The sequence below is a fragment of the Prinia subflava genome, chromosome 5 (assembly GCF_021018805.1).
Source record: "Prinia subflava isolate CZ2003 ecotype Zambia chromosome 5, Cam_Psub_1.2, whole genome shotgun sequence".
Lineage (NCBI taxonomy): Eukaryota > Metazoa > Chordata > Aves > Passeriformes > Cisticolidae > Prinia > Prinia subflava.
This window is the reverse complement of record NC_086251.1, coordinates 49,830,690-49,845,520: the sequence shown is the minus strand read 5'-3', so window position 1 is coordinate 49,845,520 and position 14,831 is coordinate 49,830,690. Positions and strand designations below refer to the sequence as shown.

At 35.9% G+C, this 14,831-nt stretch overlaps 1 protein-coding gene across 2 annotated transcripts in view; it reads right to left on the bottom strand.

Annotated features, from left to right (window-relative positions):
* Positions 1 to 555: 555 nt before the first annotated feature.
* Positions 556 to 14,831, bottom strand: part of VRK1 (VRK serine/threonine kinase 1) — a 36,275-nt gene continuing 21,999 nt past the window's right edge. For both annotated transcript variants that reach the window (XM_063399331.1, XM_063399332.1), the window contains exons 12-13: positions 11,937 to 12,030; positions 556 to 1,903 (exon numbers count right to left, since the gene is read on the bottom strand). In XM_063399331.1, coding sequence (XP_063255401.1) covers positions 1,821 to 1,903; positions 11,937 to 12,030 — 177 coding nt within the window. In that variant the 3' untranslated portion in view covers positions 556 to 1,820. The remainder of the gene's footprint in view (positions 1,904 to 11,936; positions 12,031 to 14,831) is intronic.

Genomic DNA, 14,831 nt, shown 5'->3' with positions numbered 1-14,831 from the left:
ACCTTGAATAGAAAGCACCCTTCCCTTCACACACCACTTGCCAGGACATCTTCTTCCAGGACATTTCTGGGGTGGGAGAAGGTCGGGGTGGCTTATGAAACTCACACCTCAAAACATTCTTTTCGAATATATGGAAATTACTGTTTGTTCCATTTGGCTTTGGTGGTGTCAAAACAAAACACACGGCTTGAAAACTTGGAAAGTAATCAAAGGAAGTTTACTGGTAAATAAGTTACTAAAAAAAATAAAACGTCAAACAACTGAAGTACAAAAGAATGACATTAACTTTGAGTATGTGACAAGGAAGAGAATAGTGTGCCTTCCTGACAATAGCTATTCAGAACAGTGTAACATACTTTCTGAACAAAATGATTAAATGAAATCATTAAAATGATCGTTTGATTTGACGAGTTTTAAACTTGCGAGAGGCTTTAGCGATCCTATTTTTACATCTGAAATGAAGTGCATGCTACACTTTACATTGTCAGCCACACTTTACTAACACTCAGGCAAACAAGCCTAACAGTCAACAGAAATGAGAAAGCACCTCTTAAATATGGTATTCCAGTTTTATTTCAAAACAATGGGTTCTCTTGTTACAAAACATAACCTCATCATTCATTCATTCATTCAACATTTCATGCTACAAGGTATTTATTTCACCTCATGAGCTGCTACTCAGACATTATACAATCAGGCAAGCTGGACATCCATACGGATACACTCTCACTGGTTCACATGGACTCCTTCTGGTTTGTCAAACTTTCAGCTGCCCTGATAAGAATGAGGTTCATGCCATATTATGTGGATGCTGCAGTAGATATATGAAAAGTAGCAGTGTTTCACACTGGAATTCAACACTATTTTTTGACTTACAACTCTGAAGAGAGGATTCAAAGCTAACCACGGAAGTACTTTTACAAAAGGATTTGGAAGATTACATGCTCCTCAAAGGTAAACCATTATTGCTGTAAGAAGTAGATGGGAGACAATATTTCACTGGAACTAAATCCTGCACAAAGTTACTCCCAATTATATTCTAGTCTTTTCAGCGATATAAAAAACCAAAATAAAAACCCGAGGAGATGATTGAGAATAGGCATTGGTTTTTGGTAAGTTCTTTCTTTGCCCTGGGCCCTTAGTCTGAAATGCTGGTCTCTTTCTTTCCAGAGAAACTGTGGATAATTGGAAAAGTGATACAAACACAAATACAATACAATACAATAAAAAAAAAAAAAAGGCTAAAATTCAGTACCTGTTTTTCAAAAAAATGTTTAAATGCATTTTATACAAACTAGAATGGAAGGACATGATTTTTGCCTTATGTTCTGTTTTTAATTCAAACAAACACTTGAAACATCTTTAAAACCTATTTCTGGTTTTTCAGACTTCATCTCTGTGTGCATTGAAGTAACCACCAATATGACCTTACTCAAAACTGTGAGAAATCAGATGCAACACTCCTGTTTCTTATACAGTATCCATAATGAAACTATTAAATAAGGCTTTATCTCTACATTACAAAGCAGAAAAAAACCACTCTCTTTAGATTGCCTTTAAGACATGAATTCATGTATATAAAAAATAAAAATGCATCCCCACTTCAAAAGTTGGCAAAATTTTGCATTAGTATTTAAGTATACATAAATTATGCAAATATTTTAATAAAACATTTATTCTTCAAAAACAGGTACAAATAGCAGTCCATGTTTTTACAGGATTCATCATTTAAAAAGGAAAGAAAAAGATTTCAGTGCTACAGAAAAAAAAATTCCAGCAATGAGCCACAGAGCAACTTAATTTGTTGCTCCATATATTCTCTACTTCTGGACTCTCTTTCTGGTTGCTGTGCTTTTCTTGGGTTTTGGTGAGGTCGTCTTCTGGGTTCTGGTAGCAATTGCTTCTGCAATTCAATCAAAATGAAAAGACATACTTTGTATTAAATAAAATAACAAAAACAGATCACAAGAAAATACTTCTAGTTTTTAGAAGATAACTCAAATCATTCACTGAGCTTTAAGTGGGGATGGGGAATATGCCATGGACAGAGGAGAATCTACAACTATTTCTGGGCACTGACCTTCTCCCAAAACACACGTACAGTTCAACTTCTCCAACAGTATCATCACATGGAGTTGAGTCATTTTTTTAGCTCATCTTTGCCGAAAGAATTAGATCCTCTACAAAATCTACACCCCTCCTTCCTCCTCATGTGACAACTTTCAATGCTTTCCAGTGTTAAGCCATTTTTTGGACCTTGTGCTAAGCTCATCCAGTTCTGGGATCACAGTTTAACCCCAGACAGTAACTACCTACCATGCAGAGTTCATTCACTCACTCCCTGTCCACTCCCACTGGGAAGTGGAGGAGAATTTTAAAAAGGAAAAAAAAAAAAAAACACGTGTTGAAACAGGAACCATTTAATAATTACAATAAAGTAAAATATAATAATAAGAAAAATAAAAAGAGAGAGATGAATTACCACACATGTAAAAAAACCCCAACCCACAAGTGATGCACAATACAAGAGCTCATCACTCACTGACTGATGCCCAGGTCCAGCCCCTCAGCAGTAACTGGCCCCTCCCAGCTAACACTCCCATTTTATATACTGGGTATGATGTTCCATGATATGGAATATCCCTTTGTCCAGTTTGGATCAGCTGTCCTGCCTGTGCTCCCCCCGGCTTCTTGTGAAGCTCCTCATTAGCAGAGCATAGGAAACTGCAAAGTCCTTGACTTAAAGTAAACACTGTTCAGCAGCAGCCAAAACATCTGTGTTATCCACCTTATTCTCATACTGAATCCAAAACACAGCGCACCAGCTACTACGAAGAAAATTAACTCTATCCCAGCTGAAACTATTAGCAAAGACATTTAGGTCTGGTATTCTCAGAGTTTAGTGAAATGTGGCATCTTAGAGCATTCTGAACGGAGTTTATACAAGGGGAGGTGGAAGGCGCATAGGTGAAAAAGAAAGGAAGATTTCTGTTTGGCAATGTCAGCTGTTAAATCAGCTCAGCTATCAGTGCAACTGTGCCTACAGATTTAAGCTATCACTTGACAATATTTTATTAACAAAGGTAAAGAATAATCCCATCTAAATAAGATTCTTATACAACCTAGCAGGCAGGTTGTTCAAAGAGGCCATACCTAAAAGCAATAATAAAAACCTCCCCGCACTTTGATTCTTGCCTGCTTACTACCAGGGAAAAGGAAGAAAACAAAACACCACTGCTCATTTCTGTGAATTGCATTCAACTGCAGTCACTTTGACAAAAACATATTACACATAATAAAAATTTCTACCTTTTTGTATATACAGTAACAATGAAATATTTTTAATCTCCTAGTCATGTAATTTTTTTTTCTTCTTAATCCTAAATTGCTCCTTGAAGATAGCATGCCTAACTACTTCAGTTCTTGCTGGTAAAACTATACATAATTCCACAATCCTTGTCAAGTGTACAGGTAAAGAAAAGTAAAATTGAATTTAATGGAAGTCCTTAAGAAAGAAGGTACTTGCTTAAGACAACAGCCTTTGAGCAGTGGGAGTCACTGATCGTTCAAGTTCAATGAGTAAACTTGGGTGAATCAAGGAGGCAGAGAACAATGCAAAACAAAGCTTTACAAAAGAAATCCAGCAGTACTGTTCATAGTTCTGGGCTCTATACTGCAAAAAAGGTCTGAGAAAAAAAGGGAGAAAAAACGGTTTCCAGCTCTCTAACAAAAACAACAACAATAAAATATTGAATTTAACTAGTTATCTGAAGAGAGTAAAAAAAAAGAAAAATGGGACACATATGATATGCAAAATGTTGCTTCTTAGAATGAGTGTGATTTTCATGTCCACAGTGGCTAGGACAACTACTAAAATAAAGGGAAATTCATATGAGGTAATAAAAATATTAAAACACTCCCCTTTATTAAATCCTTTGTAATAGTAAGGATAGTTAAGTATTACAAGTGGTGTTCATCAAGTTTTAGAATAATCATACAGGTTTTAAGATAAAGTATTAGCATTTATCAAGATTAATACAAACACAAATTGATTAGACTGGTGTATATAGAGCAGACCTCTTCTTGATGTCCCTTCTCATCTTCCAATTCTATGTAAACTGTTTTAGAAACACACAAGCCTTACAACTAAGAAATAAAACTGTGCTCAAGCCAAAAAATAAAGTTTCTATAAAATTACAGAAGTTGCTTTGTTAAAAACAGAGTCACAGCTTTCCTATTTAAATTGCCTTCTTTGATGAAAAGGATGACAGTGAGAGATTTGGAAACATGAAAACAGATACTCAGCAGATAAAATCATGAAGTATTTAGGTGACAGAATTCCAAGTTACACCATAGGTTACAGAACATCTGAAAACAGAGCCAGATAGAGATTTTAGACTGTCAGCAAACATCAGATAAGTGAAAAACATCTAATAGCAGACATGTTAGAAGTGAGCCAACTGCATCACTTCTATATGCTGAATTTATACCTGACAAAGGCAAAGTACATGCCAGTCTCCAGCTAATGGGTTGAAGAGGTCCAGCAATTGTAGCTCTTAAACCAAATTTGTAGTCATCATCATTGAATAAAACACCTAACATCAAAAGAAGTAGTGGAGTACATTGATCAGACACTACAAGGTTTTCTTTCTCAAAAAGAATCCAAACCTAATGTCCGTGAATACATGTGCACAATCTTACACACACATTTCGCTCTACGTTTACCTCTGTAAGAAACAAAGGTCAGTAAATGTGGAGTGGTGGATGATGTAGTGAAATTCTCTGGAAGAGATGTTCTTAACTGGTATTCACACAAATGAATCTTAATCATAATTTCTGTGTAGACACCCCATGTGCCACAGCAGGACAGTGTTAGGACTGATGTTGCTTTAATACAGGCAAGTACATGCCTGTATTAAATTATTCCACACATTAATATGTGAAATTGCCACAGTTAACCTGAGAAGTGATAAGGTAGGAGTGAGACTGTCCCTAATCCCTGATCTTACATATGCCACTACGTCAGACCTCAGTGCAACAAATTATTCCAAGGAATAATTTTGTTACTAATTTAAGTAATAAATACATACTTGTGGTTTCCAAAGCAGCTAAATTTAGAACTGTCAGTTCTTCAAAATTGTTCCTGATCACAGTGTCCCTTTTCTTGTGTAAAATGTCCTTCAGGTGCATTTCAGCTCTCTTTGTTGGTATCAAATAACCAAGCCAATTTGCTAGATGGCTCTCTAGGAGACCTTTTTCCTTCAACTCCCCCTTAAAAGAGTTCTACAGTCATCAAATGGAAAAAAGAAACAAGAAAATGGAACCCATACATTCATTATTTACATCTGGAAGGAATAAGAAAATAGTGTTGGAAGCTGAAGACTACATTCAGCAACCAGTTGCAAGCATCAAATGGGAATTTAGGCCAGGCTACAGCATTTAATGAGTTAAACACCAACACTCTCCAATTACTTTGGGCAGTTTGAATATGGCACCAATGAAAAGATACTTTAAAGAAGATAAAAGACAAAATCTTTTAAGAAGATTGCAAGAAGATGAAGTCTTCTTTTAAGAAGACTCTTCTTGTTTTAAAGAAGAGTCCTCTGACAAGCTCTTTCCCAGTTCACCCAGGGAACTTCTGCATAACCGAAGAAACCTCATGAATAACACTTCTCAGACAAGCATTTTTTCAGTACTCTGAAGCTGCTGAAGAAATTGCAAGGGCAACAAATAGTAATTGTGGTTAGTTGGCTTTTTCTGTTTTCACAGCAGGTGGTTTTCTACAAGAATTCAGAAACACAACTCAGAAAAAAAGGAGAGACCAGAAGAATGCAAATATGGACTTGAATTCCAGTAAATATCTGACTGTGGGGGGGGGGGTGAGAGAGAAAAGTCAGTGAAGTTGCGGGATGGGGCTTAACTTTAGATACTCTGTTCTGCCAAGTACTCCCTTTCCTGCAACAAATAAAGCAAATACTTTTCATATTCCCATAAGGAAATTCATCAGAACACAAGAATCTATTATTTATGACCTTATGCCTGTGTATTTCTTACAGATAACAACAAATATATTGGTGTTCTTTTAAAAATTTTAATATAAAATTGTTCCAGATGAAACTGAAACTGGTTTACTTCTATTTGCAAAAATTGCTGTACTGAAGATATTTCAAAACACAATTGTACATAAACAGAAATCATTCGTCCCATGCAGCATGTGTCTGAAATTAACCTTCCTCTCCACAACACAGCAATTTGCAGGAAGAAGGTAGTTTAACTCAAAACATTACTTGCAATCTTGGAAAAGGTTAGTTCCCTGTAAAAATCTGAGTCACTGCAGTACAATTTTTCTTTCCTGTAGAAAAATTTCAATTGCAAATTTTATATCTGAGTTTGAATTGCAATACTTGTTCAACATAGTGCAATTCATCTTCAGGTCACAGAAAAACAACCAAAAAAGCAGACATAACTTTTTTTTCTTAAATTACTTAGTTCTACATGTAAAGCCATTATACAAGACTTTACACATGGAAGATTTTCATTACAAGGTGTTTTGTTTTAATTTAATACTTTTTATTAGCAGAAAACACAAGACAATCCCATGAAATGTAAAATGGGAACCTAAATTACTTACACTTTAAATGTTCAAGTGCTAGAAATGATCTGAAAATATTGCACAGAAATAAGCCTAAAATATAAAGGTAGATTAAATGAAGAACACACACAGAAGTACACAGTAACACTCCCATACTTTACATACTTTACTCTTTATTATGATTAGTCACACATGCTCAAAGTAATTCTCACTGAATCTGTCATTTGCAAATTGTCAAAAAACCCTGTTTGTGAAGAACCACAAAGGTAAATTAAATGTAAAGTAGATCTATTGTAACCTTCCTATCCACAATATTTAAAAATCTTTAAAATTAAAGGACCTCCTACTACACCTTTTCTAATTTAATTTCTAATAGTTTTTGAAGATCCTCGAACAATCTCAGGGCAGGAGTAAAACGCCAGATCACTTCATATTGTGTTTGAATATACTTAATGCAAAATAGAGAAGTGAGTTTGTCAGTATTTTAGGCAACTGAAAATAGTATTTCTCTGCTTAAACCCCAGATCTTTCTGTTAATTTCTAGATACAACATTGCAGCACATGCTTTTAACTTTTAAAACCAGACCACATAACTCTCATACTAGAACATTTAACTTGCAACATTGCTGAGACAGGTAAGGGAAGGCTAAGAAGGGCACAGAAAGGGACACATCTTTCAGTCACTAAGCACTAAGAGATGGATACACAGTTGTAAAACTTGTATCTGTGTCCTCCTGGAGTCTGTAACAGCAGTCAATACCAAATCCTCCACAAGACAGAGGAGATGCATTACACAATTAGAACTATTGTGCAGTACAAGTTTCACAGCAAATAAGATTTTCAGGGTACAAGATTAAGAGAGTAAAAAAAATATACCTGTAATGTGGGCATTGGTACAGAGTAGAAAGACAAGTAACAAGCTGCACCATAAACAAGTTAAAAAAAAAATATGATTTGCTTTCTCCTAAAGCTTGGTGACAGGGCCAATAATTCTCTAAATGCAAAAATGCACCTCAGTGGACATTAAGTAATAAATCTTACTTGAATAAAGAAAAAATATTTAAGACAACTCAGATGTTGATTTATGCAAAGCCATGCAAGGTAAATAAACATAAAGCTAAGTACCTATTAATTGAGAAATAATATTAAATCACCATTTTGGAATGTTCTTCTGACCAATCCATCAGTGTGACTATTTCCATATTGGAGCTGTTCCCATTGTTCTTTATTTATATTGCAAGAGTAACCAAAGACCCTAGCTGAGGCCTTAACATGGTAGTTGCTATCCAGTAATACAGACCTGCAGAATTCCTACCCTTAGTAGTACTGACTATATTAAAAGTATATTAAAAAATACAGTACTTTCATTGCCATATCTACTTTAGTGTTTTTCTTTATATGTCCTAATTAATAAACCCAAAAACTGTCTTAAAAAATTCTGAACAGAACATAAAAAGGCTATTCTAAAAAAATTCTGTACCGCCCTAATCCAGTCTTCATCAACCCTGAGATTTAAAAACCCCTGCCAGGGTAGTTGTTTTATTTCTATTGTAGCTTTGAACCTAGGATTATTCATAAATTCTCATGAAAATCTTTTTTTTTCAAGCATTTATGAGATTTTCACTGAGGATGCCTGTACTAGCTGCCTATTCCACCAAACTGATCAAAAATAAGCATATTAGACCTGACACCTCTGCATGAGTGTTGGTGGATATGTTCAGTGTATGCCAAAGTTTGGTATTCTGTTTTAACAGCATCATCCTTTATAAGCCTCTATATTTTACTACTGTACATGAAGGCAGCTACCACTGAAAATGGAGCTGCAACAGAGGGGGGAAAAGCTTCTCATTTACACAGAAATCATCTCTTTTGACAGCATTTTTCCTGGTGAAGACAGATTGGCTAATATAATACTTCAACGTCATCCATATTATTTTATAAAGGATTTCTTGCAAAATTCCCCTTTTCAGGAAAGCCTATGGGTGTGTTAAGTCAGGAGAAGGAAAAAAAAAAAAGAAAAAGCTGATAACACGCTAATATAAAAAAAAAACCATTTAAGAATTTCACCAAATTTCATGCAACTTATTTTGAAATTCCAACAGCTTGTATCTCAAGGGCCTTCTGAAATTTTGTGTCCAAAGAGTCACTTGGCTGCTCTAGAAACACTGATGGCTGACAGGATTGGAAGAGAAGGCCTTTAATGACCTCACCTCATGTGGCCACTCTTACACTGAGAACAACCAAGGGCAGCTGCCAGCAGAAGCAAGGATTTCCAGATGGCTGTCCTTTCTCAGTGCTGTTCCTTCTTCCTCCTCCTCCAAGTCTGGGGGCTCCCTAGCCCCAGCAGATTTCAGTACTGGCAGACTTCCTACAGACACTGAGCACCTTAGGGTGTTCAAAGTGCCACACAGTTGATCAGGATTTTTTGGACTGGACAAGACAAACTCCATAGTCAGATGTGGTTAATGCTGACAAGCTACACAGAAAGAGGCTGCACAGCTCTTCTTGCCATTGCTTTCTGTTCAAACACTTACGAGACCTTGTTTGAATACCTAAAGACCAACCACCATTCCATCATATTTATGCCCTTCAGAAACCAATAAAACAGAATTACAACAACTTTTAAAGCATTCCTGTATGACAACTAAGAGGTATCAAGAATATATCCATTTTACTGAACTTCACAATGTTTTTTTTAGTCACGGGAAAAATAATTTAATGGAGAAACAAATCCATGGTAATACAAAACTAGTCACATTTGGAAACATAGTTTTAAGTATTTCTATAATAGTCAGCCCTTTTCAAACTATAAAAACATCAGAATCAGAAAAGATTATGAAACAGTTGCCCTTTCCTTCAACACAGGTTTATGAATCATGTAATAGTTGGTAAAGTTTTTAATTCCAAATTTGGAGAGAACCAAATGAGTAAGTACATGTATCACATTTCACCTGAAAGCATTTTATATACTCCCTCTACTTTGTATTCATTAGATTGAGTAGTGTAAAAAGGTGAAATTAAACCCATTTCACCTGTAACTCTATCAAACTACCAAGAGGAAGCTTTTCTCATTTAAGCTTATGTTGAAAATCTATACAGTCTTCCAAATACCTTTACTTAGTCTGAAAAAAACCTCATTGTTTACAAAAAGCTGATGTTACCACCTGGATTGCAATTCTTCAAATTCTTTTCTATCTCCTTCTATAAGAATTTAAATCTATAATCCCATAAAAAAGTAGTATAATTTATTATAAGAAAACAAACTATGTTCTGCACATGTGTATCAAATCACAACCAGAAAACAGTCACCTGTATTAAGTATTTTATTAAAAAGTCTTAAATTATATCTAAAATGGTAAAACTTTGTCAGCATCATATAAAATAATTCTAATGCTATGAAAGAAAGTATAGTCCAATCAACACTTTTTTAGCCACTGACAGACTAGAGAATTTATAATAAACTGAAGTCAATAAGTAAATAGGCACTCAAAAAAGAGAAATAATCACTGGCCTTAATGATTAAAATTCTATAGTATGAACAGCTGAAAATGACCAAAGCAGAGTCACCTCCTGGAATAACATTAGGTTCATTCCTTGTACTTTGTGGCATACAGTTTGAGCAAGTATACCAGGGTAAATCCAAAACTCACCAATTATTATTACTGTCTTTGAAAGGTTACAGTTTCCCATCCTGCGATACTCCTTCATCAAACCGTTTTTAAACAAGGAGATTTGTTTTGGGGTAGACTTCAGTCCTACTGCTTTATTATTTTTAGACTATTTGACCACAGACAACATCTGGTATTTGATTTGAAATTATAAATAAAAAATTCTTTAGAAAACATGTATTTCCCATTACTTGAATTCAGTTCACATTAACTCAAATAATAATAATAAAGGCATTATAAGGTCAGATCCATAAAGCAATTTGACAGGACACTCACCATCATCTTACCCTACACAGATCTACTGAAGATTTCTCACATTGGATTTTCAATAATCCTACTTTATCTGTCCATGCCTTTTTCCATACTGCACTGAAACTATGCCAAATTATGTTGAAATAGCTTCAGCATTTTCTATCCTTATAGCTAATCCTTTCCTTGACTTTAAACATGCTTGCTTTTGGAAGCTGCTGCTATTAGCCCTTTGCTTTAACACTCTGTGAAGAGGAATTCTGAGGAGTCAGCATGTTCTAACACTGAACTGGACAAGACAGGAGGACAAAAATGAGAATGAGCAAAGAATGAACAATGGCAAAATAATAGGCTTCAGCCACCAATTCTTATCACCTAGCAATTCCACCAGCTTTGGGTGCTACTTAATTGGAGCATAATCCTTTCTTACATAGAAATTTGAAATATTTTAGCTTTATTAAATAAAGTTAATCTAAAAAGAAATTGCGAAATATCAAAAGCACTTGAACTGCTAAAGGTTCTACTGGGTATTTTATGGGCACGTGGCTGGGTTTTGGTAAGCTGAGGTCAGCTTCAGGGCTAGCCTCTGTGGGGAGAGGCCAGCTGCTCTCCTGTGCCTCACAGCCCTTTCCAGCTGGCTCCAGTACAAACCCACTGTAGGCCAAAGCTTCAAATCAAACCCACTGTAGGCCAAAGCTGAGCCAAATTTGTTTGTGACACCACTGTGGAAAGCTTTAAGAAAGGACAAAAAAAATCAGTGGACAGGTAAAAAGGGAGTAGCAGTGCAGAGAGAAGAGTGGGAAACAGCAGACACAACACCTAAGTCAGAGGTAGAAGTGGTACTCCATTGCACCAGAGCACATACTCCTTGTAGCTCAGGAAGGACTCAGAATGGAGGAGATATCCTCTGCAACTCATGTGAGAGCCCAACCTGGAAAAATGGATATTTTCTGAAAAAACTGGGCCACTTTTTTTCCTTTCCCTGAAAGACTGCAACCCAAAAGAGAGCCCACCCTGGAGCAGGGGGAAAATGTAAGAATGAAGGAGCAACAGAGAACACAGCACTCTTCCCCTCCAGGATGCCTGCACTGAACAAGAAGAGTGGTAGTTTAAGGTGAAGTAGTTAGGTTGAGCTTGGGGGAAGAAAGGGGAAGGAAAGGTGTTGTTTTAATGTTTGTCACTACCCAAATTTATTTTAAATTTGTAATATATTACATTTATTTTCCCCAAGTTGAGTCTGGTTTGCCCAAAACAGTAAACAGTAATACATTTCCTCATCTTTGTTTTAATTCATGGGTTTTCTCATCATATTTTCTCCTTCTGTCCCACTGAGCAGAGGAGCAAGTGGCTGTGTGGGGGTCTGGACTTTAGCCAAGGTATCATGCCACATCAGTACATGTGACTGTCAGAACAATCTTTTGACTTACTAGAAGTAGCAGCTTTCTTTTTTTTTGGACTTCCTGTATCTTCCATTTCTGCCTCAGTGCTCTCACTGGCTGCAGCTGCTGCCTTTCTTCTTTTCTGGAAAAAAAAAAAATTAACAAAAAATAGTTGAGCTCAAGAGCACGGAAGACTGCAAAGTAGACAATATCCTCACAAAGCGTTCCCTTATTTTATATTATATATTATAAAACGTCTCTAGTCATAGAGAATATTTATTCCTGTATTAACACAATACTGGTAGTAAGCCATACACAATTTAAAACAATGGTTCCCCAATCTGCAGATCACTTTAGTAGTTGAAATTTTGATGTAGGAAAACATGAGGTGTTGTGATCATAACCTGGAGGATTTTTTAACTTACTCTGAATGAATGTTACAAAAGGAGTTATCTGAAAAACTGAAAGAACACAAAAACATTTTAAAAACATTTTATCCCAAGTTCATATTAACTGGGTTTTTCTAAAAAATTACACCACATTAAATTCTGGATCCTTGCTTCTTAAGGCTTTCTTTGTACAGCTTTAGAAGCAGCTAATACTCACTGAAACTATTTTTTTTTTGAAAAAGCAACCATGGGTTCTGTTCCAAAGAGAGGTATTTGGAAAATCTGAACTCTATTCAAGGTACATTACCTTAAAACCTCTAAATGGATAGAACCCTTATTATCTGCATATTACAATTAACTTTACTATTACAAAGTATTCCTGAAGTAATTATGGAAAATTATTGTTTTAAAGCCATGATTTTTGCAAAAGATGAACTGACCTGCATCAGGCATACATAAAAAGCACTGAGCACTGGAGGAGGCTTACCTTTTATTTATTTATTTATTTATTTATTGTGTGAGACTAGAGCTTTACTAATACCGCTTTAAAAGTGGCTACAACTTCACACAGCTCACGGGAGAAGGGGAGAGTGCATTACATCTTTCCTTTCCAAAGTGTTGCTTCATGATTACCATCTAAACCCTGCTGGGCTGAACAGATTGGTTCGATAATTACATACAATAACTGCAGTGGGCAGGTAACCCTCAGCTGGCACAGGGCAGCTCCCCTGTGAGAACTTCCATATGCAAACTGCACTGATGGAGTGCATTAGGTACATCTTTCCTGCCGGTGCACAGGCCTGATTACCGCCAGCCAAGACTCCAAGGTTAGCATGTCAGCAGATTTGTGATGCATTAGGCAGGAATAAACACAGACACTTTTGTTCATTCTGACCAAAATTAAGGAGGACTATTTCAGCACTGTACTGCTTTTATATGAGAGATAATGCATTCCTCCCAATTGTACTAGGAAACATTTTAAATGCTCATCAGAAAAACAGATATTCGTATACATATATACATACACATAACACATTACACAAAAGCAAAACACATTTATCTTGTTTCCAAGCTTATTTAATAAAAAGTGGTTTCTTAATCTTGATGCAGGTGAATTAAATAGCAGTAGAAATCAGGCAGCATTCATCTGAAAAAAGCAACACCTGCCTATCTGAATCTGAACATTAGAAGGAACAACAAATCACTAAGATCTGTATTTTTCCAGGCTACTTTACTCACAGTATTTCCTAGCACTCTTCACCACTGAACAACAGTAAAATGTGGTCCTTGCTCTAAATAATTTAGTCAAGAACTTGAAATACTCACTTCAGTATTGCTAGCTTCTTGTTTGTCTAGAACTGCTAGAGAATACTACACTCACAAACTAGCATGTTTATTATACAGAAAAAAAAAAAAAGAAAAAAAAAAAAGAAAAACCTCGAGGACAGCTGTGGACTGTGTTTCATTTACTTATACATGTGGGGAAACTTGAGCCACGATATAGAAAATGAAATGCTAACTTCTAATATAGCAGACATCTGTGCCTTTTACCCAGATACCAATACTGGAAAATAACTGAGATTCTAGAACAACCATGCTTATATGTAACATATAATGCCCACCATGGCTCAATTACCTGATAGCACAGGAGAATCCTACATTCTAAAAATGTATTTTTATTATCTCCCAGCTATGAAACAGTGTAACTTCAGAACATCAAATAACACTGTTTTAAGAAAACATTACGGTAGATTGCAAGAAATGAAGAATAGGTGTGTTAAGACCTGCTGTGATTAAAGATCAGTAGAGCCAAAATGTCATAGGTATTTTGTGTCAGAGGTCACAGTCTTCTCAAGGGTGGATGCCAGACTGCATTTTTCTTTTTCAAATTAGGCATTAAGCATACCAAACAAAATTCAGCACATGACAGAAGATCCTGGCTTTCAGAGGCAAAATGCTACCGATCAATGACAATTTCTCTTTATGGAGAGTAGTTTTTAATGAAGTTTGGAATTTGGAGCTTATCTTTAGAACACTAAGTCATCTTCTACCCAAGCCCATACTACAGCTGCTACAAGGCCTACAAAACCCAACATAGAAGAAAGAGTCATATGTCCTGGTGTTTGGACAAAAGCAAGAAGGTTATGATGTCCATCAATCTTATTTTGTCCAGACACTCTAGCAGTAGCTGGCATGAAGTAGCATCAAGTCCACTGAAATATGAAGTGAAAACACTAAAGTGGGCCAGCAGCACTCACTATTTTATCCAAGTGCTTCATATTTGTGACAACTGAGTAAGCTGACCATGCGTATGGTTCTCAGAGTAGATTAAAAAAAAAGAAACCAAATGAAAAGGCTTACTTCTATTTGATGTCAGGAGGTAAGAACCTATGGAAAAGGATTATTCCACCCTTTGGGAATAGTCTTGAATGTTACAGGCTAAAAAAACCAATACTTTTTAAGTTTCTATTCCATTCAAAATGTGCACCAGACATCTCTGCTGGACAAGGACATTAAAGGTCACAGATGTTGGCTCTGCAGCAGGCCAACTTAC